The 26,821-nt window shown below is 42.4% G+C and overlaps 1 protein-coding gene across 3 annotated transcripts in view; it reads left to right on the forward strand.

Moving 5' to 3' along the window:
* Positions 1 to 1,166: 1,166 nt before the first annotated feature.
* Positions 1,167 to 26,821, forward strand: part of LOC149310667 (epoxide hydrolase 1-like) — a 51,894-nt gene continuing 26,239 nt past the window's right edge. For 2 of the 3 annotated variants that reach the window (XM_089529420.1, XM_089529422.1), the window contains exons 1-2: positions 1,167 to 1,229; positions 7,383 to 7,493. In XM_089529420.1, coding sequence (XP_089385546.1) covers positions 7,388 to 7,493 — 106 coding nt within the window. In that variant the 5' untranslated portion in view covers positions 1,167 to 1,229; positions 7,383 to 7,387. The remainder of the gene's footprint in view (positions 1,230 to 7,382; positions 7,494 to 26,821) is intronic. The other variant, XM_089529421.1, reaches the window with a different exon arrangement.

Consider the following 26,821-nt stretch of genomic DNA (forward strand, 5'->3'; position numbering starts at 1 on the left):
TACGGGCATTCCCTATCTGACCTCAACACAGTGGTCCTTGAACAAAAAAAAAAAAAAAAACTACAAAGGAAGTTTGAAAAGAGAAATAACAGAATTGGAATGTATCCACAGACTCCAGTCCATTAGCAGTGGGTTGAACAGACAATGGTTTCATGGACACATTTCAACACTGCCTAATGCCCCATCCTCAGAAGGACACCCTTGACCATCACATCTCCCCTCTGGTTCCCACATTGCATTCTAATACTCATTCATGTGGCTATCTACCCAGGAGCCCTGATGGTGCAGTGATTAAATGTCAGTACTGCTTCCACAAGGTTGCGAGTTCAATCCTACAGGGCTCCAAGGTTCACCCAGCCTTTCATCCTTTCATAGGTTGGTAAAATGAGTACCCAGCTTGTTAGGGGCAATTGGCTAACATGTTGTAAACCACTTAGAGAGTGCCGAGTTCATTGATAAGTAGTATAGAAATGTACATGCTATTGCTTTTGCTACTGTCCTTGGCTTTAGGCAACATCTTTCCTCCTGCCGTTGTCCCCCGACAAAGTGCCTTCACACTTCATCTCCATACTCACAAGGTTTTGAATTTCAACTGACATTATCACGCACCACTGGTGTATATAGGTCTGGTTCTGGACTCTCCATCCTATGCATTTGAGGAAGTAGGTTTTTATTGACTACTTTATTGGTAGCATTTTATTGGGAATTGTTGTTTTTAAAGTGGGAGGGAGATAGGGAATTGGATTTGATATGTTTTGCTATGTTTTTACTTGTGGCTTGTTGTGTTGTATTTTTATTGTTCTTATGTTTGTTGTTACCCGCCTCGATCCAATACAGGGAGAGGCGGGATACAAATCAAAATTGTTATTATTATTATTATTATTATTATTATTATGTTCAAGACTATGAAAACTCATGCTACCAGATTCTGCTACCAATGAGGCCATGTGCATATCAGACAGCCATTGATAATAATGGGATCTGAGGTCCCACAATTTTTTGGAATCTGCAGGGAGGTCTGGAACAGAAGCACCACAAATACAGAGGGCTGACTGTACTAACTGCTTCATGGTCTTAGCCTGGTTAAGAGGTGATATGATAGCCCTGTTTAAATATTTAAAGGGATGTCAGGTTAAGGATGGATCAAGCTTGTTTTCTGTTCCATCAGGGACTAGGGCCTGGAGCAATGGATACAAAGCAGAAAAGAAGTTCCACCTGACTTTTTAAAGGTAAGACTGCTTTTGATTTATATTTCTGTGGAGGATGGATCTGTGTGCATGTGCATGCCAAACTAAGAAAAGTGGCACTATTTGGTGAGCAGTGCCCAATGCTGTGTGCATTAAAGTTTTTAGCATGAATGAAGGCTGCAATGTCAAAAAGATTCTGAATGTACAACAGGGAAGAAAGCAATCCCAATTGCATTGTACCTTTGAAAAAAGTACTATTTAGCGGGAGAAAAACCTAATAAAAGCAGAGTGTGATGAAAAAGTGGTCCACCTGAATCTAGGATGGGTTAGGGTGACTTTTGCTATTTGAAAAGACTTCAGAGTATTTCTTCCTGTGACACCTGAACAAAAAACTCCAAAACAGTTCCTTTTACAGTCTTTGCAATATCCTGGGATCTACAATTTGGGCAGAGGTATTTAGATTTGCGGTTTGAATCCAAGATGAAGCTTTTGGGTTTGTTGTTGTTTTTTTTTTGCTCTGAGTATATTCCATGTTACATGTTCAACGATTTTCAGTAAAATAGCTGTCTGTAAGTAGTTGGCTATGTATGATGGAAGTTGTAGTCCAACACATCCTGAGAGCATCTGCTTGGGGAGGGGTTATCCAGTGGCTGCTGCTACTTCTGATTCCTTTTGCTAATAAAAATGAACAGAACTAATGTTTTTCTGTAAGCTTATGGGGAGAAACTTCTACAAAAGGTCCCAGGAAATCTTGTTATCTTATTTCTCCACAACCATCACTCTCTCCCTTGAAATACTAGTTGAAAGAGGATGAAATACAATCACTGACTAGTGACCATATTTTGTTGCCTAACTGAACAAATTCAAAAAGACATGGGGCAATGATGCACAACAGTCCAGGCTTTGTTTAGTATATTAAAACTTAGTTTGACTTCTCCCTTCCTCTTTCTGCACAGCTGCAGTTAAAATGCTTGAACATGGTTAGTAGCAGAGAAAATAGGCCATCTTCATTCTGTCTTTCATTTGGACTTACCTGGAAGCTTTATTTTCATTAAATTTGGAGCACAGAAGTATTATGATGTGTTGTTAGTTCTTCCAATGCCGTGTTGGTGAATTATATTCTGCATACAGTCTGCATTCATAGACTGTGTTCTGAACTTTCTTTTAATCAGTTTTTATTACTTAATGGCAGATAGTAATAGTTCTGTATGCAGTTTCTTAGCGCTTACCATTCTCTCTCCCTCCTCCTGCTTAAGATGTTGAGGCTTTAGCTAGCTTTCTAAATGCAAAATAGGCCAGCATCTAATGAAAAGATCCTCTGGGTGACAGTTGCTCATCTAGTCCTGGCCAATTGAAGTAAATGATCCCCATAGACCTCAGTGTACAGGGCAGATTATATGAAAGAAGATAAACCCATATGTAACCTGGATCGAAATCATGTAGGGCTTTAAAAGTACGTAATAACCAACACTTTATACTTTGCTCAGAAACTAACTGGCAGCCAGTGGAATGGTTTTAATATTGGTGTGATATCCTTACTCCTAAATGTACCAGCAATCAGTCTGACTTGAACTAATTGAAATTTTCAAACTTGGTACAAAGATAGCCCAATGTACAGTACATTGCAAAAGTCCAGCCTTGAGGTCACCAGCGCATGCATTACCATCTTTAGGTCTTCCAATTCTAGGATGGCATATCAACCAAAAGTGATAAAAACATTCCTGACAGTTGCATCTGTCTGAGCTAATATTTGGAGAGATGGATCCAGAAGCACCCCGAAGCCATGAACACAGTCTTTCAGGGGAGTATAACAACATCCAGGACTAGCTGACACACCTATAACCCCAGATTAGGACCTTAATAGTAAGCACCTCTATCTTGTCTAGATTCAGTTTCAGTTTGTTTTTCTTCACCTCAAAAGGCTATGGGAAGCATTCATAGCCATTTCATGAGTTGTATCCCCATGATAGAGTAGCCTTAGGGTTGCCATAAGTCATAAACGGCTTGAAGGCACACAACAAACCCTGTCTTCTAGGGTTCAGTTCAGTGCTCTGTATACCAATTACCAATGTGCTCATTGAACCTTCAGTTTCCTTAACAGAAGCAACCGAAGGCTGTATAGACAGCATAAGTGGTTTCAACATAGGTTATGCACAATATGCAGCCATACCTTGTAGCATGGTAAACATCTGGTCTATGTTCATATCAACTACACTCTTCAGATTATTTGCAGGGGGAAGCTGGATGGAGTTGATGGGCTGGAGACATTTGTCCTTTTACTTTTCCCATTATGTCCAAGCATTGTATAAAGCACCACTGAAACCCAAGTTAACAAAAATTCTGGAACAGAGACTAAGCTCCTAGATAAAGTAAAAGAGGTTTTAAAAAATCAGTTATGGTAATAATCTCTTAGGGGTTTAATTGTCTAAAAAACTTCTTCCTGTAAGTTTACACAAAGCAGCTGTGTACTCTAACAAGACAGTAAATTTAAAACCCAAGCCAAGTTAAAAGTATCTAAGAGTAAAAATAAAACAGAGGTCAGATAGTAAATGTCTAATTAAGGTCTAATTAAAGTGATAGCCTCTGAGAAGCTGGTCATTTAAGCATCATTTAAACATTTCACCAATTATGTCCAAAATTTATACAAAGTTTATACAAAATGCTTGCTGAATCTGAACTTTGATCGACTGAAAACTGAAACTTGAATGAAGAAGGAAGAAACACTTATAAAAACAAAGCAAGACACAGAGAAACACTGTAGTAGGCACAAGAAAACATAACAGAAGACAATCCAAATAGTAAATACAGTAGCTCCTCCCAATTCTTGGGGGAATCCACTCCAGACCCCCTCCCATGAAAATGGCAACTCGAAAATACTGTATTTGAATCCCATTGGGATAGGCAAATATTTGGTTCCCTCAGGCACGCGCCGCCATTTTATCCCTCCCCACCTGTTCCTCCCACGGAGAGCGAGACTGGGAGGGACAAGTGTACCTAATTAGGATATAATTTCTGAGAAGTTTGCTGTTTGAAAGCTGAAGATAGAGGAGAGATGAAACAGAGTGACTAATCACACACTCATTCCAACCAGAAGCCATCCGCTCTTAATGAATGCTAGTTTTTTTTAATCAATTAAATTGTTAAAGCATAGATTTAACTTTAACCTTTATCAAGAAGGATCTTACCACTTTGGGAGAAAAAAAACAGCATATCAATAACTTGCTAAGTTAGTTATTTCCAGTTATTTCCAAATTAGTTATATCCATGCTCTGAGACAGATAATATATGGGAGAGGGAATGTAGTTACTTGCAAACTGGGTGTGCCACTTATCATATATACTTGACTATAAGTTGACCTCATGTATAAGTTGAGGTCAACTTTTGGGGCCAAAATTATGGGTATTGGTATGGTCCATGGATAAGTTGAGGGTCAGACTTCAGGAGGCAGCCTGGCTGGGGACAGGCTGCAGGGCGATTGGTCACCCTTCCCAGTCTCTCCCAGATGGGCTTTCCCTTGCAAAGGCAGCCTGACTGGAGAGAGGCTTGGGTCAGGTACCGTATTGACCCATGTATAAGTCAACCCAGGTTTTTGGGTCAATTGTTGACCTAAATTTTTCAACTTATACATGAGTATATATGGTATGTTCTAGGTTGAGCTCTTTCATAACATGAGATCATTTCATCGATTTATTTATCAGGTTAGGAGCTGATTCAAGTAAACAATCCTTAAATCATCTTTGACCTATTCTTAACAGATTTCCTTTGCATTATCTTTAGTATCCTTTAACACAGTGCTGGTAGGGTTAGGCAAGTCCCAGTAAAGAGGTTAAGGAGTCAAAAATCACCACCAGTAAAACATGGCAAGCCAGCAAACAAATCAGACAGAAATCTCAGGAACACCAACTGCCAACAAGGTACAAGGTACAGGTCAGCAATTCAGCACTCTCATGCAGGCGCTCCGGTGCCTCACCCAGGTTCAGCTGCAGTTTGTTGGAGACATCTAGCAGGAGCCTTCCTTATGTGCTTTAAAAGGTATTTGATGCGGTCAACCAGTTCTCCTATGTCTTACAGTTCTCTTGTTTCTTTAGGTGTTGTCTTTCTAGGGATGTCACCTTTTGCAGGTGGCACTATAAATTCCCATAGGGCATGGTGGAGAGACTCTGGAGTCTGGAGTGGGGCACTAGCCAAGTTTTTGCTATTCTAAGAGACAGCTTTCATGAAAGCAATTTTAGTTACTAAAAGGGACATTGTATCGTTCCTGGCTGCCTTTTGGGTTCCTTCCATTTTGGGGTGGGAGAGACCTGAAATAACCTTTTTCTAATGTGAATCTAAAGTGTTTCTTTGGCTGTGTTTCGGCTATTTTGGCTGATTTTTTGTGGAGATGCTGGGGGCTTGGGTGGAATAGTGGAGATACTAAGAAACCCTTCCAACAATTGCATGAAGTGTGTAGGCTGCATAATTCCCACCACTGCTCCAGGAAACAGGTGGACTGGATTCAAGGATTCTTTCAGCAGTTATCTGGTTTTGGCTTCCAGGCCAGATCCCTACCTCTCTAACTTGAGCAGGCTGAAAGGCTTATCATCATCCCTGATATCACAAGCTCTCAGCCAAACCTCTGATGTCATAGGCATCTGGCAAAAGCACCAGCCAGTGCTGGAGCTGCAGATCCAGTAGGAGAGGCCAGGTAGAAATGAAGTTGTGCATACACTTAGGCACCAGCTGAAAGACAAAAAATATCAGACATAGTACTTTTTATTTCTTCTCTTCATCTATATCTGTGTGGGCACAGTGCTGCCCATAGACTGCATGCAGCCCCCGGGATTCCCCAAAGGTATTTTTTGGCAAAATTTCAAAAATATATATTTCTTTGCTCCAAAATGACCCAGGAATGCCCCAAAACATGGTGAGAATGTCCCCATGTCCCCTAGAGAGGCATAAAATGGTTTGTTTATTTTTTCAGGAGCAAGTGCAATGAGGAGTATGGTCTCAAGGTCTCCTGGGGAGCTAATGTGGCCCCATAGTCTTCCAGAGTTTCTCACACTGATTTATATGAATCACTGCAGTGAACACAATTTTGTCTTTCATGCCTGTATCCCTTCCTTAGATCACAGTAAACATCTTGTTTCCTTTTGTGGATCAATGAGACATGAATGTGATTACTGCTAGACTGAGTTTACTAGTTCTCCAGACCTCTGTTGCCTGTTTGTAGTAATTAAATGCTACAATGGTATGATTAATTTTTGAATTGTAAATAAGTTGACTTTTCTTGGAAAGTTGGTACTGATGAAATAGCAGGGAATAAAAGTGTGCTCTGAGAATACATTATTTAGTGGTGTCTTCTCTCCTCAAATGAAATGAAGCCTAAATGCATGCTGTATTATTAACAAAACTGAGATGGGTCAGACTTTCCAAGGGCCTTATTGCAAGCTCACAAACAAAGCTGTCCTTTCTAATGATATCATCATGCTGGGGAGAGATTTAACTCTCTGCTATATATACAACTGAATTTGCTGCCATTTATCCCATGTTACCATTGGCTCCCTATCATGCCTTTAGTTTTCCTTCTCTTCTCAAAATACAGCGTATAAGAGAAAGAGGCTTGTCTTCTCATCCTGTATGTATGTCTGTGTAAATTGTTTATTATAAAATTGACAATGCTGTACACATAATTTATCATTAAAAGTATCATTTTCACACTAATTTAAAGCAAGATATTCTGACTTAGTATTTAGCATTATAAACAGTCTCCATGTTCCTAAAAATATGATACAAGGTCTACTAAGAACTACAGAGTTTGTCACAGAAGTCTGCTAAAACACAATTACATTAGGCTAATATGTCTTTGGCAGATAGTTATCACATGCCTTTGTGTCTCTCTTGTTGCTGCTTTGCATTTCTGTCGTTGGTGAAGTACACCTTTTCATTCCAACAATAAAAAGGTGCACTCCACCAACATCTGAAATGCAAAGCAGGAGCAGGAGAGACATTTGTTGTGTGATAAGTACCTACCAAAAATGCTATAGTATTATCCTATGGTAATTGCACTTTACTAGCCTCATGTGATAAACTCCTATATCTCCACATGACAATACTGAAAAGTTTCTGCTTCAGATAAATACAATATAACAGAAATGTTGAGGAATGAATTGAATTTCTAAGACTTAACCTGGGTTGATACTGAACATTTCTTTACAGTTCTTATGAAACTTTGTGACAGATCCAGTTCTTGCCAGGTTGATGGGAATGTGGTCCAGCCAGCCAGTCAAGTTGGATGGGCTGAGGGAGATCTGTGGCAAGGAACAGAAAGTATGTCATGACCTGCTTTGATCGACTGTTATTCAAGAAGTTCCTTTCAAGCCTGGCTTGAAATGTTGGAATTTTCAGCTTTCATCAGTGCTTAGCAATGATAAGCAGACGAAATCACTACCTGAAACCCCTTAGATTCAGGATTAATTGGCAATATATGATATTAGAGCATACAATCATACAGTTGGAAGGGCTGTCTAGTTCAGCCCTCTTCTTGTGTAGGAAACCCAAAATTAAAGCATCCCTGTCAGATGACATCTAATCTTTGCTTTCAGTCCTTCAGTGGAGTGATCATGTCACTTTCGTGATATGCTTCACCTGCTGGAAAGCTAGGAATTACTCTTCTAGATGCCTACTTTTAGTTCAGTTTCATGTTTCTTTAAATGCCAGGGTTGTTTTGAATTAAAAATGGGCACATCTGTCTGTGAAGATTAACATCTAAGCAGTTTATTGGTCAGGAATGGCTTTCTGCAGATTTTGATTGTCTCAGGCAGGAACTCCCCATGCAACATAGCAAGGAGACTTCTGAAGGCAGCCTGTCATATGGAGCAGGGCCTGTTCCTTCAAGGAAAAAAGGTCAAAGGGCATTCCTACACCTTCAAGTATACTCTGAATCCTGGCTAATATACAAGTGTTGTTGGGTTTTTCAAAAATGTACTTCTCTTTATGTTACTTGTTTTTGTCTTTTGCCTTTTGAATACCTGTCCGTAACTGTTCCCATACGCAGTACTGAGCAATATATGGGTAAGAATGCATTCTTTTAGTAGGAAATCTTTGTCACTATATTGAAGTGTTGAAAATAGCAAACCAAATGGGAGAGAAGTTTTAAAAATATTTCCCCCTTTCTAGCTTTCACTTTTAAGTCAATTGTTTTGTTATGAACATGGATAAATATTTAGATTTTTCCTCCCTCTAAATACCAGCAACAAAAGTATTGGGACTTTTATTCACTAGACCCAAATATTTCTATTGCGTATTTTCTTTGGCAGGTCCCTGTAGCATTCCATTATGGTTGGCGAATAAGCATTGGTTTCCATTTGATTCCCTTCTGTCATGTTCATAATGACAGACATACTTCTTTTGATTCAGTAAAGTTTTTCATTATCAGTCCATCCATCTGAAACATGTAAGAGCACAATCCAACCAGTGTTAAGCACTTTGCAGCTGCGTTACTTTTAAAGTGCTTAATTTTGGCTGGACTGTGTCTCAAATGGATTCTGATTACAGATGCCTGTAAAACATAGGCTTGCCTAATCAAGATGTTATGTAGGAAAGTTGTGCGCTACTCACAAAGCCACATTTAGTAGTGCTGAAGGTACAGAATGCTGTTTCAGCATAACTCGCAGGGACAACCATGGCTTACACTTTACATATTGTAAAAAATCAAGTACACTTGTCCCACCACATTTGTGGCTTTGACTTTTGCAGCTTTGATTAATCACGGATTTTATTAATATGTTCTCTCTAGGAATATCTAGGTCCTCCAATTCAACTCTATGGTCAACTTTAATCAAAAGTCGCACTAGAGATTCCTAAAGAGAACACTCCACTAGACATTTGTAGCTCCTCCAGCGCAATTCTATGACCAATGTCTGATAGATGTTGACTGAAGAGTTGCATTGGAGGACCTAGAGATTCCTAGAGAGGTGTTCTCTCAGGTAAAAACATAGTGTTTTTGTTATTTGCAGTTTTTCCACATTCACAGGGGTCCTAACCCCAGTGAATGTGGAAGGTCGAGTGTATATATTAATTCTCTGGTTGGTGTGAAGAAGAATCTACATAGAGTGGGTTAAGCCCATCATTATGTAGCCAAGGGTCCGTAGGGGAATTTTATTATGTTGTTATTAGTCCAAATATTGCAAGAGGGGGGCTGGCTACAAGAGCCCACCGAGATCGTCTCCCGATATGTATACGGAGTAGACCGGGGATCCCACTAAATGGAGCTGAGACAGACTTCTAGAATTAATAACCAATTTATTTATAAGGGGAAAAACACATGCAATTCACTAGCATACACACACACATACAAGGCTCAGGAAAAGCATAGGTTAGCATGGAATAGGATTTTAGGCATCACTGGGGTGATACGTACCAGAATGTAGACTCCCTCCAGGAATCCAAATGGAATATGATGAGGATGGCATGAGGCTCAGCCATGGAGTGACTGGCCAGGAGCCAGGTCAGGGTTCAAGGGGACAGAGCTTCCCCCTGAAATCCAGACTGGCCCAGTGAACAGGCAAATCTGATGATATTTATAGGCAAAATCTTGCCTCTGGCAAAGGTGCTTGATGGTGAGAACAAAGGTGTTTAATTACTTGCTTTTCACCTGGATGTCCCTGTCTGATTGTCTTAGTGGTCTTAAGCTGCTCGGACAACAGACCCTGGGGAGGCAAGAGCCTCAGGCAAGGCAAATATTTGCTCTTCCTGGTCCTATGATAATCCTCTTATGCGACTCTCTAGATATGATGATGTGGGTACCCCTCAGGGGTGTGGTACATGTCCTTGTGCCTTGCTGGCAATGGTGGACAGAGTTCATCTAGGGGTCATTAAGGGTTATCATTTATACCAAAATTTATATGAAGCAGCATGGGTAACATTCCCCCCCCTCGGAAATTACGAGGACTCACAGGTGGGTGGGGATGAGTATTTTCCGAATTAATCTTTGCCATAGAAATTTTGGTGTGAGAATATTGGAGAGGGCATCCTATTAAGGGAAGTATCACACTGGTGATGCACAGGGGAAGCCATACATACACCATACATACCAAAGATTATTACCAAAGTCAAAAGTGGGGGTGAAAAGGGGGCACATGAAATATAACCAACGGAAAAAGCCTTCAATAGGCCAAGAGAAAAGCAATGAGCAGTCAATATGCAGTATGAAAAAGCAACAACCAATAGAAATGAGTCCAATGACTGAAAAGAGCAAATGAATGTGACATGAGTCCAAACAGTTGGTGGTTTGTATATGGAAGGACAGAGTCCATGTTAGGTTTTGTCCAGCGGGAGCCAGATGGCTCAGTATGGATATGAGAATGCGGGCATGAGGTATAGCTGTCCTGCAAGAAACAATTTCTTTGCAGCCAATGTCCATCTGGCGAGAGGATGAGCCATAGTTCTTGTATGCGGGCATTGGTCATGGTGAAGTGGGCTAATGTCCATGAGATGGCAGTTTAAGTCCAGTGGCGAGTAGTTCCACATGTGGAACACTTGAATGCAGGCAATGAGCTTTTGGAAAACAGTGATGAAAGCTAACAGTGATAGGTCTGTGGAGCTTGTCATCTGGACAGACAGCAATAAGAAAGGCATCTGAATGTAGGTAGGGCCATGGAGGACCATCTGGAACAGGAGCAGAGGCGTGAGAACACCGGTTGTGTCTTGAATGAGCCTTTGGAGGATGTCCATGGCAGCAGGGGATGGAGGACATCACAGGAAGGATGCAGGGAAAAGAGTCTCAACCCTGGAGCAGGGAACATCACGAAGGCTGGGAAACAGCTTGGAGAGTCCTGTATCATGGCATCGATGGGATGACATCTGTGGGGTCTGGCCTGGCTTTTGGGAAGAATATTGGGGCTTACCTTCCCCATGAGGATATAGGAGAACAGAGCAAGGACAGGATAGAATTTTACATGCAGTGGGGGATGAAGGAAGACAGACTCTCCCCCCCCTTGCTCCCGACAGAGCGGGTCTGCTTTAAAATAGGAGTGGAAAAGAGCTATGGTTTTTACTTGCCTTGGAGAATGAAGAGGACAGTTTCTTCTCTCCCCCCCCTGGCCTCCCGCAGAGACCAGGCTGGCTTTGCTACAGGAGTTTTGTAAGGAAAGGATAGGACCTCCAAATTATGTCTATGTGCCATGGGAATTATTCCCTGGCTCCCCGCTGGAGCCAATCCTGATAGGTAAAGGATGCGGAAGAGGTCAACATTTAAAGCAGTGGCAGAGAAGTTCAGTGAGGCCACTGTCCGGCACTTTAACAAACAATTGTATAGCAGAAAGATAGTACATAGAGGCCAGGGATAGGACTGGCATACACATGCAGAGTATAGAAACACACAACATTAATAACAGAAAACCAAGGGGTTTGTAAGGCAATGCACTGAGGGCACTGCACTGTTTGGTTGTGGTCAATTTCCAGACTTGACCAAGGCTGCTGTGAAGATGTGCAAATTTAGTCCAACTTTTAGCAAAACTACATCCGAAATAGCCAAATCATTTTTGGATACCAGGACCTGGGTATACTTGCACCATTCTAACAGAGTAGTCCAGCCATGGGTGTATTTTAGAAGCATTCCGTCTAAAACAGTGAAAATAAGCTGGAGCAGCCCTGGAGGAAGTTTTAACTTTGGCAAAAACCTAACCATTGGGCTTGCTGACCGGCAAAAATGAAAAAGGCAAAAGAAAAGCAAAAACAACAACTGTATCATTGGAAAGTACTGTGACTGGAAAATAACTCAAAACGAAAACAAAGTCACACAGCCAGGCGATTTGACCACTAGGCCTGCTGTTAACCAAACACTGTATGAGAAGCAGCCTTAAAAGACCAATCAAAAGACCAAAATTCTGCTAGCCAAAACTGGGTGGAATCCAAAACAAAGGTGTTGCATTGGAATGTGTGGGGCTAACAGCAAACATAAAACAAAAACAATAACAAAAATGAGAAGGCACAGCTAATGTTTGGGCTGAGAGAGTGTGACTTTCACTCAGTCTCAAAGTTGCAGAACAAAACGGACATAAAACGACACACATAAAAATAAGCCACCACCTTGTGGAAGAAATCACTCAGTTCTCCGAAAACTGGGTATATTTGCAGCATGATCCTAGCCTCTGATCATGTGCAGAGAGCAAAGTAAAACCTTTAGGAGGTGCTGTGTGACATCATTGGCAACACTCACAGCAAAGAACAAAGTAACTATGAGGAAATCTATCCTTCCCAATTCCTAGGAGAAAAGGATTCCTGAGCATGCTTAGAGTGCATAATCTCTGAGCATGTAAAGAGAAAAGCAGAAGCAACAGCTTGTGACTGACAGGGCACTTGTGAGACAAACTGGTATGAACACACTTCAAATTAAACAGTGGATGTGCTGTCCTACATAAATTGTGGAGGACAAAAAAGGTAGACTGCTTTGCCAGTGAGGCTCATCTATGAATTCCAAGGCTCTGAAAACAGACAGAGTGGAGGGAGTTCCTTCACACTCCCAAATCTCAAACAATTAAACAAACACAAATACCAATCAATGTATGGAAATACCTTGGTTGAGAGTCAGCAGTCAAGATATTTTTCCCAGATAGACTATGCTGACCTGAGGCTCTTTATAACTACTTAACAGAAAAATCCCTACCCATAATACAGACTTCAGACAAAGAGGAAGTTGCCTTCAGACTCCTGAATCCCAGGCAGTCAAGCAAACAAACAAACAAACAAACAAACCAGAACAACTTTACAATGCCTGATCCTGCTGTGTCAGCCAAATCTATGCGAATTAAGGCAAGGGAGACAAATGGGGCTCCCTTTTCCTGATCAAGCAGGCTAATGGAAAGTCTAGTTTTTCCAGAACCTAAGTACCAGATTTATTTCACAAAATGCTATGTTTTCTTATCACAACCAAAACAACAAAAGTAGCCCAAATTTGGGTCAAGAGAAAAAACTAGAAACTCCTGTCCCTTTACATTCTCCATAATTACAGAAGAGATCTATAGTCTAACCAAGTAACATCCAAATTACAGTCTGAAAGCCTGTTGTACTCACTAGAAGAGGGGGAGCTGAAGAAAGGCACACCAAATCAGCTAAAAACACCTGAGGAAAAGACCAAAACTTTGGTTTGGGGCTGAGACAGTGTAACTCTGGTGAGTCATACTTTCGGGAAGGAGGATGTAGGACAAGACTCATGGAAGATGACCAGATCAGACTTATAAGAGCAAAAGAAAAACTTTTGGCTAAGCAGAAGGTCTACAAAAACTTACTGAAGACAAGACAAAGGAGTAGATCTCTTGAGCAATGCAAGAATAACAAAAGAGAAGATGGGGGTGTTGGGCGGCAGGAGGCCTCTGAGCATGTAAGGAGAGCAGAAAAACTGAAACAGGAAACTACGGCTTAAAACCTATGCAGCCCCCAGCACATGGCAGCAGAGACACATTCTGGGTCCCAACCATGTGTTCCTAAGAACGGGAGTGGCACAATATGACATAGACACAGCAATATCCAAAAGACAAAATCCTAACAGCATAAAGAAAAGACTGATGGTGTGCTTTTGCCAAAAGTAAAATAGAGCACCACCAATACAACAAGAATATCTCAAAACCTTAAAACACACAGAATGACAATCCTAACTATACCAAGCTATACCAAGAAACTCAAAAAGAGATCTCTAAAGAACAAACACAATGGGGAATGGGCTTGAAACCATATTTGCAATGGATTTCAAAATCCAAACTAGTTCCATGGAACAGGGGGTCTCTGCAACCACCTTGAGCCTGCAGCTCTGAGCTTTCTGTTCTGCATTGCATCTGAGCACATGCAGAGTGTAAGCAAACAGAAAACAATGAGACATTTCTCAGTCTCTAATTTGCAGAGCAGGAAAAGAAGAGGGGGGGATCTTTTCCCTCCAAGCCTTCACAAATATGGTGTTGCAAATTTTACACAGATAAACCACCTTTTCCTTGTTGACAAGCCCTCCACTCACACCAGAGTGGTATAAGTCACAAAAGGGGAAACAAAGGCAATTTGCCATTAACTGAATCTGAGTTCTAAGCTAACCAGGATGATGGGCTTTGCAACTTCCTTTGCCCATGATTCGGTTTTCTTGGCTTCTAGCAGCCAAATTTTCTATGAGGCTGTGGCATTAGGCAAACTATAGAAGAGGAGAAGAAAACTGCCTGTTTTCTAAAATCTCAACATTGGCCAAAGTTCTCTGCACATGCCTGGAGGGCCTGCAGAGTGCTATGTTCCTCAAAGGGCAGTCTCTAAGATACCTTTTCGAAAGCCATTTTCTGGGGCCTTTCTTCCTTGCCATGTGATGGAGGATGGGGGAACTGAGGCTGAGACAGTGTGGCTCACCTCTCGGTCAAGGAACTGGGTTGAAACAGTGTCACTCATTCCTGCTGTTAGGGAGATGGGATTTGCCTTCTTGGAGGAACACATCTCCCAGTGCCATTCCAATTTGGACCGCGGGGATGAGATGAATGACCTCTAGGGTTTCCTTTTCCTGGCATGCCTGGCTGGAAAGGTTTCCAAGGCTTGGGGTATTTTTCCCAGGAGAAAGGGGGACCTTTATGTTCTTGGATCCTGGCTGCCAAAGTGGAACTTTCCTCCTTGAGGAGGTTGACTTGGGCTATCAATTCTGTAATTTTTCTCTCCATACTACTGGGGGAGTTCATGGAATCTTGGAAACTTGGAAAGGCTTTTCCTTTGTACTGCCTGCTTATGGATTTGTCTAAAAGATCCATCAATTCTGCATTGGGCCTATGATCTAACTCTTGTTTGCTAAACCCCAACTCTCTGAGCTGTCTCCAGATGTTGTTGCGGATTTCCCGAAGCGATTGTCTGAGGGGTTCTGTTCTTTTGGGCTGGTTCCGGGGGTTGTTTATTCCAAACCTCCTGGGTTCTTTCTGTACTGGCTGGAAGTGGGGTGTGATAGGTGACTGTATGGACTGGTTCTCCATCTCTTCCTCCCCTTTCCCTTCCTGCCCTGGGGGGTCTGCCAGATCCTGAATTCAAGTCCCTTTCTGCCTTTGTGCTCCAGAACATCTCTGAGACTGCACAGATATTTTCCATGAATTGGGCCCACGTGGAAGTGTGTAATTTTAGTGCTGCCGGTCCCAGATAGGTTTTGGCGGATGCATGTAAACCCTCATATACTTCAGCAATAAAATCACGGTTATCGAGGATGGGCTGGCCCTCTGCATTGAGGCCAATTTCCCCTGAGAGAATTCCTAACATCTTCTTCCTTGCTACATAGGTGTCAGGGGCTTCATCTGGGGCTTGTCTTTCGAGTTGGTATTTGGTGCGCAGAATTGTTCCTGGCCATAGGATGCCTGCAACCTTGGACATCCATTCACTTATCTCTACGCTGCTTAGATCAACATTTATGGCAGCAGCTTCGAAAGCTCCCATGTATGCTGGATCTAAACACATGCTGGCAACCTGGGTCAGGTCCTGTCCTTTGGCTTTGGGATAGCATATGTACACACTAGTCATCCATTGAACCCCAGTGTGGGCATCAAGCCTTCCTAGGTGGTCCGCTATAGTTTTTACTTCTGTTAGGGACCATGAGACAGTTTCGACCACTGTTTTAGTTACCACCCTGTTTTCCTCTGTCTCTCTGGTTTCTACCATCCTTCTGGTTTTTACAGGGTTTATTGGTGCTGATGTGTCTGAGGTGACTTTTTTGGGAGAACTTGGAGGTATTATGTGTTCCTGCTCACTTCCTTCCCACTGGGAATTATAGTGTGGCAGTGTTTTGGCTTTGGTGGGGAGTGGGGTCTCCTCATCCCAGTCTATGGTCCTTAAATACTGGGGGCTCACAGTGGCCACCACTGAGTGCCTGAGATCTAGGGCGGCCTCAAGCTCCTGGATGCGCTGCTCACACTTTGTGTGGTCAGCTTTTGGGTCTCCCTTTGAATAGCGGGCCAATACGTAATCGGCCGCCAATTTTGCCTGCTTGAGTTTCTCTTCCAGGTCTCTGTTGTGTTGTTTAAGCAGCTCATTTTCCATTAGGGCAGTGTCCAACTGCCGAGCTGCTTCCTCCCTAGCCCTGATGTGCAAGGCATTTTCGGCCACCTTTTCCTGTATTTGGGCAACCGCTTCATCTAGCAATTTTTGTCTGGTCTCCTCCCTTGCTGCCAATTTTTTATATTCCCTTGTGGCTTCGTGGGCTAGGGTCCAGATCCCCCATGATGCCCACCTGTCCTTTTCTGCCTTGGACACTCTTTTGAACCCTGTCTTTTTGGTGTGTGTGTTGTATATCCTCAGCAGTGTCGCAAAGGGATCCTCGGTTAGAAAGCCCTCCGCCTTCCAGGGATTAGGTCCCTTCCCAAGAATCCATTTTTGTAACCGGTCCTGAGGCTGCTCTGTCCTGACCAACTTATCGTCTTCTGAGTGTGTGGCCATGTTAAATCCTAGGCTGGGGAGAGGTTATGGAACCGGGGCCTCTTTTCCCACCTAAACCTGGTGCAACTCTCTGTCCTACAGTGAGCTGCTGTCCTGGGATCCTCCCTGAGGACTCCACAGAACTCCTAAATGTAACTCTGGGTCAGGGACGCCGCCCAATTCACGCGAGGGCCCGGCGCTCCTGCAGGTAGCGACTTAGGGGTGATCCTCCGTTTAGACCCGGTCAGAAGTCAGTTTGGCCCTGCCTCACTTTCACTGGGGAGTTCGGACGCTGTAGCTCCACTCCGGCGTGGCCTGGCTAACAACTCAAACTTTGGCCCCCAGCTAGACTCCTGCCTGAGTTTTCCTTTCCTGGGACCTCCCTGAGGCTCCCACAAATGGCACTCCTTGGAGCTGCCTTTCCCTCCCTTGACCCCGGGCTTTAGGCTTCCGGACCAGGACGTCTCCCTCCTTTGCCTACCTCACCCGTCCAAGGGGGATTTAAACTGTTGGGGTGAACCTAAAATGTACGGGGATTTTGAAGATCGGGGAATGGAGAGGACCTCTCCTCTGCTTTCCCACCCACGATAGCGAAAATAAAAATAGGGCGTCGGGCTGCCTACTCCGACAATCACGCCCAAGGGTGATTAGGGCCCACCACTGGACGGCGTACCGGAGCCAATGAGCAGGACACCTAACCAAAGAGATGAAACGGGATCAGCCAACCCAAGATAGCCCTTTGCCCTTATGGCCAAGCGCACAAGAACACACACACACACCTTCCTATTTATTCCTGTCTGCAGCAGTTTGTCTTTTTGGGATCCCTGTTCTCTCTACGTTCCGAGATCTAGACAGCCCAAGTGATCAGTTTGGAAAGTCCAGATTTCGGGGGAGAGTTCTATGCCCAAGCTTTCTCCACCAATTTGTAGCCAAGGGTCCGTAGGGGAATTTTATTATGTTGTTATTAGTCCAAATATTGCAAGAGGGGGGCTGGCTACAAGAGCCCACCGAGATCGTCTCCCGATATGTATACGGAGTAGACCGGGGATCCCACTAAATGGAGCTGAGACAGACTTCTAGAATTAATAACCAATTTATTTATAAGGGGAAAAACACATGCAATTCACTAGCATACACACACACATACAAGGCTCAGGAAAAGCATAGGTTAGCATGGAATAGGATTTTAGGCATCACTGGGGTGATACGTACCAGAATGTAGACTCCCTCCAGGAATCCAAATGGAATATGATGAGGATGGCATGAGGCTCAGCCATGGAGTGACTGGCCAGGAGCCAGGTCAGGGTTCAAGGGGACAGAGCTTCCCCCTGAAATCCAGACTGGCCCAGTGAACAGGCAAATCTGATGATATTTATAGGCAAAATCTTGCCTCTGGCAAAGGTGCTTGATGGTGAGAACAAAGGTGTTTAATTACTTGCTTTTCACCTGGATGTCCCTGTCTGATTGTCTTAGTGGTCTTAAGCTGCTCGGACAACAGACCCTGGGGAGGCAAGAGCCTCAGGCAAGGCAAATATTTGCTCTTCCTGGTCCTATGATAATCCTCTTATGCGACTCTCTAGATATGATGATGTGGGTACCCCTCAGGGGTGTGGTACATGTCCTTGTGCCTTGCTGGCAATGGTGGACAGAGTTCATCTAGGGGTCATTAAGGGTTATCATTTATACCAAAATTTATATGAAGCAGCATGGGTAACAATTACTCAGAGAGAGGCAGTCATACAACCTGAAGCTTTGCTGACAAGCTGCTTTCTCTGCCTTTTCCCTCCTAATTTCCTTCCCTACCTAGTCTGGACATGAGCTCTCTGTCAGAACTTTCTTTCTGACTTTGCCTTGTAATTCTTACTCTGTCTAATATTTTCCTACCTTTTGTATAACACACTCTAAGTGGTTTACAATCTATAAGTCGCCAACAAGCTGGGTACTCATTTTACCAACCTACAAAAGGATGGAAGGCGAGGCAAACTTGGAGCCCTGCTGGGATTGAACTCATAACCTTATGGCTGCAGTACCAGCATTTAACTACTGCACCGCTAGGGCTCCGTGTGTGTGTGTGAACTAAAAACACTAAAATCAAGAGCCAGCAAATGCAAATGAAAACCGCCTAGGATCAAGGTTTTCCAGCAGACAATGTATCTCTAATTAAACATATGCATATCCTCCCACCCTGAGGCCTTGCCATTCAACAACAGATTAACATGGAATACACAGATTAACATGGAAATCACTCCTCCCAATCCAGGGTCAGACAGTATATATATACCCCACTCACTTCCATGCCAGCATTCTCTAAAGATGCCAGCCATAGATGCTGGTGAAATATCAGCAACAAACTCTGCTAGAACATGGTCACATAACCAAAAAAACCCACAAAAAATTATAAACAAAACCTGTGCATAGTGTGAGAGGCCGGTCCAACTGGTCCCTTGAAATATCTGTATAGCCAGATAGTTACTCAATAAACGCCCCCTCTGAATGCTCATTTTAGAAATGTAGGGTAACAAAGGAGGTTATTATATGAGACAAGTAGAGCAGAATTACATTTGTATAATAGTGCCCTCCATTTGACACCGTTGCTTTTCTGTTGTTGTTGCATAGTTTTTAAAGGAATTCTTTGTACTACAGTCACCCCTTCTTATGCATGGATTTTTTTATACACGGATTCAAGCATCCACTGTTTGAAAAAGTTTTTAAAAAAGGTATAAATTTCAAATATCAAACCTTGATTTTCCATTTTTTATAAGGGATACCATTTTTCTATGTCATTATATTTAATGGGACTTGAGCATCCATGGATTTTGTTATCCACAGGGGATCTTGGAACCAAACCCCAGAGTATAACAAGGGTCCACTGTATTTAAAAAAAAAACACCATTATTTGACCTCCTTTTCCAACTCTGTCATGCACATATTTCATGTGGGAAACTTCAGTTGCGCTATTACGATGAAGTTTGGTGGTCAGGGTGTGCTGTCTTTGAATGGAAGAGCTAGCCTCTTTCTGGTACAATGTGATGGTGTTGTAATGCCACATTGAGGAGGAGAAAAAGGGAGCCATGTTGTGCTGACACCTCATTGTGGGGGAGGAAGACTGAGACAGCTCATGAAAGGTGGCTGTTCACAGCTGGAGGGCTGGAGGGGGGGGAGAGAAAGGTTGCATGCGCACCGCAGAAATAATCTGGTTTGGCACCACTTTAATGGCCATAGCTGCATGCTATGAAATTCTGGGAATGGTAGTTTGTTGCAGCACCAGAGCTCTGCCTCCTGTAGTAGGATGGGGCTCATTCACAGTTTTGCCTCCTCTAGCCTGTTCTATTAAAAAGGTGTGCGTTTCTGGTGCTCAGGGAGAAATATTGCCCATAATAGTGCATCTGTCTCCTCATTACTTGAGTATTTGGCTGGTTTTCTAGAGATATTTTCTCATGACACAGTAACCCACAGTAACCTACATACAGACAAAATGAGACCAAGCCTTTTGTACTTTTATCGTTGGATAGTATCCCAAACCGGATTGCCTGTTTATAGTGCTTATTAATTGTTTGTCAACCAACCATGACTCCCAAAGCAATGTATAATATGTGATACATAAAAACATTGGAGATTATCAGATGTCCTGTCCTTTTCTCATCCTTGTCCCATCTTTGTCCACAATTGCGAGAGGGACTATCGCACGACGTTGCGCTGATCAGACTTTTTCCTGTCCATGAAACACTTGTGAACACGATGGCGTGAAAGACTTTTATACAATGTTGCACTGATCCTGTCATTGCCCTGACAGTGAGATGGAATTGTCCCACCATTGCCCTTCATTTTGTAATAGTAGAAGAACCTGTTAATATAATTCAACTTTGCTGATAGGATAATGACAGGATCAGTGCAACATGTATGAATGTCTTTCATGTGATCTCAGTCACAGATGGGAAAAGGATGGGAGAGCGATCCACTTTGCTCCCTGTCTGATAAGCTCAATTGTTTCGAAATGGAGTAAATCTGTTTTAAAAGCCAAAGCTCATACAGACTGATGTAGTTTTGACTACATTGGTTGAAGGCAGCCTGACTTTCCTTGAGAAAGAGTTTGAAATCAGAGGGGCTGCTACAGAGAATCCTTGTTTCATGTACAAAACAGCCTAAATTCTTGGAGTGGTGGGATAGCCAAGTGAAAATCTCAATTTCTGAGCAAGTACGTACTAGAGGAGGTGATCTTTTAGATATCTTGGTCACATGCCATTTTATATTGTACATCTCTTAATGTGAACAACCACATTTTCTGGGAACAATGATTCTTGCTTTACTGCTTATATCTCTTAGCTTGTAACCACACAGTTATCTTTATGATTAAGATAAAACAACACTGCTCAGTCCTAAGTAAATATTTGAGTTCACGTTATTTTCTGTCATTGTCCTATCAGACATTTTCTCTTTAAAAGTTACTTCAATGTGGACCTTTATTAAGAGGGAATGTATTTTAGACAAGATTCCTTTTTGTTGATGTATAATTCATAATAGTTGCTGCAAACTGGGTCAGAGTAACTCAAAGGAGATTTAAACCTTGTGTTTGAAAACTCCCTCAGATACCCTTTCCTGCCCTGAACAGCAATGGAAGCTTCACCTCCTTGAAGTTCTGTTTTAATTAGCCTCTTGGTTTGAGCTCTCAGGCTAGGAATTGACCTTTTCTAATGTGTCTGAGGGGTGAGATCTCTGTAGACTAGTACATTTTATGTACTGTACCATTCGTGTGTAAAAATGGGATTCAGCATGAAGCTTGTGCTCTTAAAACAGTGAGAAATGCAGCCTCTCCTCTTATCTTTCAGTGAATATTTTATTTACCCCAAAGCAGTATCAAAGCATTGAATTCAGTTCAAGACTGTAGTCTAGCCCAAGAGAGACCATGCAGCAGACTGCTGTAAACAATGCATCCTCTGAAGAATTATCTTTCAAATAATTAATAATTCCCAGGACAGTGAAGGTCTTTGAAACATGGCGTTCATCAACATGTAGTTCCACCCTGACTCTTTTAAAATTTTCATCCATCAGGCCATAAAGGTGAGCATAAACAGTTATGCTTGCCAGAATTTTATAAGTTTTTTGACATCATTTTCATTTGCTTCATCTTTTACATCCTTTATTACATGCTGCTAAGTTTTACCTTCGACTTATCCAGGGGTTCATATCAAAATCCAAAATTTTGATCTGCAAACATGCCCCTGATTTATACATGAGGCTGACTTATAAACGGGTATATATGGATAGGCTGGCAACTAGTGGTACATTTTTCAGTGAAAGGATTAGTGTGGGAGCTGCAGCACTGGTGTGTTGTAGTTGTAGTTGTTGCTGTTGTTATCATCTTCATTATTTCTTACCCACCTCTTCCCATGGTTGAGAACAACAACAGTTAACAGGCATATCACATCAATTAAAATATCCATCAATTTAAAAGAACATGCATACAATTTAGAAAGATAAGACACGCACATATTAAAACAATATATATTTAAAAGCTATCATTTAAAATTTACAATTTAAAAATCATCTGGGTGTGCCAGAAGAGACTGGTTTGTAATGCTATTTTGAATTCAGACAGTGTATTCAGGTGTCAAACCTGGCATGTTGACTCCCATTTCAGGCACCTCACTTATGCTGTTTTCTTGGCGAGATTTGTTCAGAGAAGGTTTCCTATTGTCTTCCTTTAAAGCTAAGTGTGTGACTTGCCCAAAGTCAGTACATTTTCATGGGTGAGCAGGGATTTGAACCTTGGTTTCCTGGAGTCCGGTCCAAAACCCAAGCCACTATAACACACTGGCTTTCATGCTGAAAATAAGTTCCTGGTCTGAGTAGGAACAATCCATGGCAAGGATAACACAGGTAGCCAGTGGGAGAGAGAGGCAGATTGTGGCCAGGGGTGAGTGTTTTGTGGAAGAAATGCCTATTAGTTTAATTTAATTTGTATCTGATTTGGCATTCTGGATTATGTGTAATCTAAAATGGGTTTCATTTAATAACATAACTTGCCTCTAGTTTCAAATACAGCGGGCCCTTGATATCTGCTGAGGTTTGGTTTCAGGACCCCTGTGGAGACCAAAATCTGTGGCTGCTGAAGTCCCTCTATGTACAATAGCATAGTAGAATGGTGTCCTTTATATAAAATTGCAAAATCAAAGTGGTTTTTTTTTAGATTTTATATTGGCTATCTGTGTCAATATATTTATTTAATTTATATTTTATATATATAGAGTATTTCAAGCCATTGATGGTTGAATCCCTGGACGCAGAAGCCATGGAAGTGGAGGGCTGACAATAGATTGACACCGATAGACAATATTAATTTAATTCTATTTTAATGTACCATTCTTGTATGCATTTAATTGTACTTTTTTTAAATATTGTAAGCCACTCTGAGTCCCAGTTTTGAGGAAAAGACAGGGTATAAATAAATATAATAGTCGTAGGGATGGGCACGTAACAAATATTTAATTAAAGCTGCATGTATTGGTTGGGATCCACTAATATAAGAAAAGTTATGCAAGCAGCATTTCTTTATCAGAGGTTGCATAAATGTAGTCAAGCCCAGTATTTTGCCAGCACATTTGGCAAAGGATTTCATGACACTCAATATATATATATATATATATATAGAGAGAGAGAGAGAGAGAGAGACGTATTTGAAGACATGCAACAGCAGCAACCATGAAGAAGAAATGTTTGCCCCACTTTTCCAGACAGTACTTAAGCTTTTGGCTTGCTGAGAGAATTGCCATGGATGAGAAGTCATTACACAGGAGCTGTTAACTTACAAGAACAGAAATCCTTGAACTACTGGAGAAGTAAGAAGTTACAAGTATTCATATGTTTTAAGAATTAAATGTTGGGTATATTAGGTCTTCAACTTGTTGAAGGTAGGAGCTCTTGATGCTAATCAGCTGGGGGAAAGAGCTACCAATGGAAACAAACAGTCTAGGATTGCATTTTGGCAAATCATCTTTGGTTACCAGAGCTACAGCTTGTATTGCTATTTGTGAGCAGTGAAGGCTTTGAGTAATTATTAAAAACTTTCAGAAGCTAGAAAGCAATTTTATTCCCAGCTTTTATATATATATATATATATATATATATATATATATATCAGTTTTAACTAGATTTTTATTGTGTTTTTTATCATAGTTTAAAGTATTTTTTTAAAAAAAACATTGTTGTGGTGACATTAGTTTAAATTAAATTAGTCTTTTTCAACCACTTTGAGTACTACAGTGGACCCTTGTTATACGCTGGGGTTTGATTCCAAGATTCCCCGTGTATAACAAATTCTGTGAATGCTCAAGCCCCATCAAATATAATGACATAGCAAAATGATGTCCCTTATAAAAAATGGAAATTCAAGGTTTGATATTTGAAATGTATACTTTTTTTCAATATTTTCAAACTCTGGGTGCTTGAATCCGTGTATAAAAAAATCAGTGTATGTGATGTAAGGTATCTTTAAGACACAGCCCTTAGTGATTTCAGCTGCAGTATATATATACTATTAAGAGGGATGGAGAGGGATTGATTGTTCTCCTTCCTCATCTCACTCTCCTGGGACTGGCTGTGCTCAGTAGCTCATGGATGAATAAACTTACTGCCCCTACATGAAGATTGGACTCTGTGTGGATTCTTATAAGATTGGACTCCAACAGCAGACATCTCAATGTATAAGAAAGGCCAACTGTACACGATTTTGATCCATTCTACCATTAAAAGCAATACTGAATTTTAGAAGCCATAGGAGTATTAGTGAATCCAGAGTGATTAGAGACTGGGTATTCCTTATCTGAAATGCTTGGAACTTTAAAGGTTGTGTCAAGGTCTAGCAAATTCCTCACTTGCCTTGGAGACAACTTCATTGTCCAAAAGGTGGAAGAGGCAACAAGGGGATCAGCTATTTTGGATCTGATCCTAACCAACAGGGATGACCTAGTTAATGGAGTGCAAGTGGTGGGATCCTTAGGTGGAAATGACCATGTTCTTCTGGAGTTTGTTATATAAAGGAAAGGAGAAGCCAGGCATAGTCAGACATGCATTCTAGACTTTAGGAAAGCCGATTTTAGTACACTTAAAGAAATACTGGGTGTGATCCCATTGTCAGCAGTACTAAAAGAGAAAGGAGTTCAAGACAGATGAGAGATTCTTAAAAGGGAGATACTGAAGGCACAATTTCAAACAGTTCCAATGAGGAAGAAAAATGGGAGGTGTCTCAAGAAACCAGGATGGATGACTAAAGAACTTTCAACTGAGCTAAGTTTTAAACGGGACATATATAAGAAATGAAAAAATGGGGAAATCACCAAAGAGGAATTCAAACAATAGCAAGCCTGTGTAGAGATAAAGTCAGAAAAGCCAAAGCACAGAATGAACGCAGGCTTGCTAGAGAGGTTAAGAACAACAAAAAGGGCTTTTTTGGATATGTCCGCAGCAAAAGGAGGAAGAAGGAAATGGTAGGGCCACTGCATGGAGAAGATGGCAAAATGCTAACAGGGGACAGAGCAAAGGCAGAATTACTCAACACCTTCTTTGCCTCTGTGTTCTCAGAAAAGGAAAAGGGTGCTCAACCTGAGGATAAAGGAGCAGAGGACAGAAAAGAGGAATTTCAGCACAGAATAAGTAAAGAGATAGTACAGGAATACCTGTTTAACCTAAACGAATATAAGTCTCCAGGACCAGATGAACTACATCCAAGGGTATTAAAAGAACTGGCAAATGTAATATCGGAGCCATTGGCAATAATCTTTGAAAACTCCTGGAGAACAGGAGAAATCCCAGCAGACTGGAGGAGGGCAAACGTTGTCTCAATCTTCAAAAAGGGGAAGAAAGAGAATCCCAACAATTATCGTCCAGTTAGTCTGAAATCAATACCAGGAAAGATTCTAGAGCAGATCATTAAACAGAATGTCTGTGAACATCTAGAAAGCAACTCCATAATCACAAAAAGTCAATACGGGTTTCAGAGAAACAAGTCATGCCAGACAAATCTAATCTCTTTCTTTGATAAAATTACCAGCTTAGTAGATGAAGGGAATGCTGTGGATATAGTATATCATGATTTCAGTAAGGCTTTTGACAAAGTTCCCCATGATATTCTTGCAAACAAGCTTGTAAAATGTGGGCTAGACAAGGCAACTGTTACATGGATTTGTAATTGGTTGACTGACTGAACCTAAAGGGTGCTCAACAATGGCACCTTTTCATCCTGGATAGAAGTGACCAGTGGGGTCCCACAGGGCTCTGTCCTGGGCCCAGTGTTATTCAACATCTTTATCAATGACTTGGAGGACGAAATTGGGGGCATACTTATCAAATTTGCAGATGACACCAAATTAGGGGAGTAGCTAATACCCCAGAGGACAGGATCAAAATTCAAAATGACCTGAATAGACTAGAAAGCTGGGCCAAAGCTAACAAAATAAAATTCAACACGGAGAAATGTAAGGTACTGCACTTAGGGCGTAAAAATGAAATGCACAGATATAGGGTGGGGTACACCTGGCTGAATGAAACTACGTGTGAAAGGGATCTTGGAGTCCAAGTAGACCATAAATTGAATATGAGTCAACAGTGCGATGAAGCAGCTAACAAGGCCAATGCGATTTTCGGCTGCATCAATAGAAGTATAGTGTCTAGATCAGGGGCAGGCAACCTTTTTGAGCCGGGGGCCGGGTTGCTGTCCCTCAGACAACTGGGGGGCCGAAGCCGGGGAGGTGGAGCTTCCACCCCCGGGGGCGGGGCTGCGTGCTGGGGTGGAGCCTCCACCCTCTGGGGGCGGAGCCTCCACCCCGGGGCGGAGTTCCCACCCCTGGGGACGGAGCTTCCGCCCCCAGGGGCGGAGCTTTCACCCCCAGGGGCCAGGCCACCTCCTCTTTGCCGGCCCCTGACAGGGCCCCAGGCCCTGTCAGAGGCCGGGAAAGAGCCGGCAGGGACCGCCAGCGCTGGAGGCCTTCCTGTCTTTGCCGGCCCCTGACGCCAGGGGTCCCAGAGGCCCGCTGCCGCCATTGGAGCCCTCCTGGAGGGCCCCTGCGACGGCAGCTGGCCTCCCAGGCACCCGCTGCCGCTGCCGGAGCCCTCCTGGAGGACCCCAGCGAAGGCAATGGGCCTCTGGGAGGCCCGCTGCCGTCACAGGAGCCCTCCTGGAGGGCCCCAGCCACGGCAAATGGCCTCCCAGGGGCACGCTGCCGTCGCAGGAGCCCTCCTGGAGGGCCCCA

Source organism: Sceloporus occidentalis, unplaced genomic scaffold (assembly GCF_023333645.1).
Source record: "Sceloporus occidentalis isolate IW3139 unplaced genomic scaffold, rSceOcc1.0.p SCAF_6, whole genome shotgun sequence".
Taxonomy (NCBI): domain Eukaryota; kingdom Metazoa; phylum Chordata; class Lepidosauria; order Squamata; family Phrynosomatidae; genus Sceloporus; species Sceloporus occidentalis.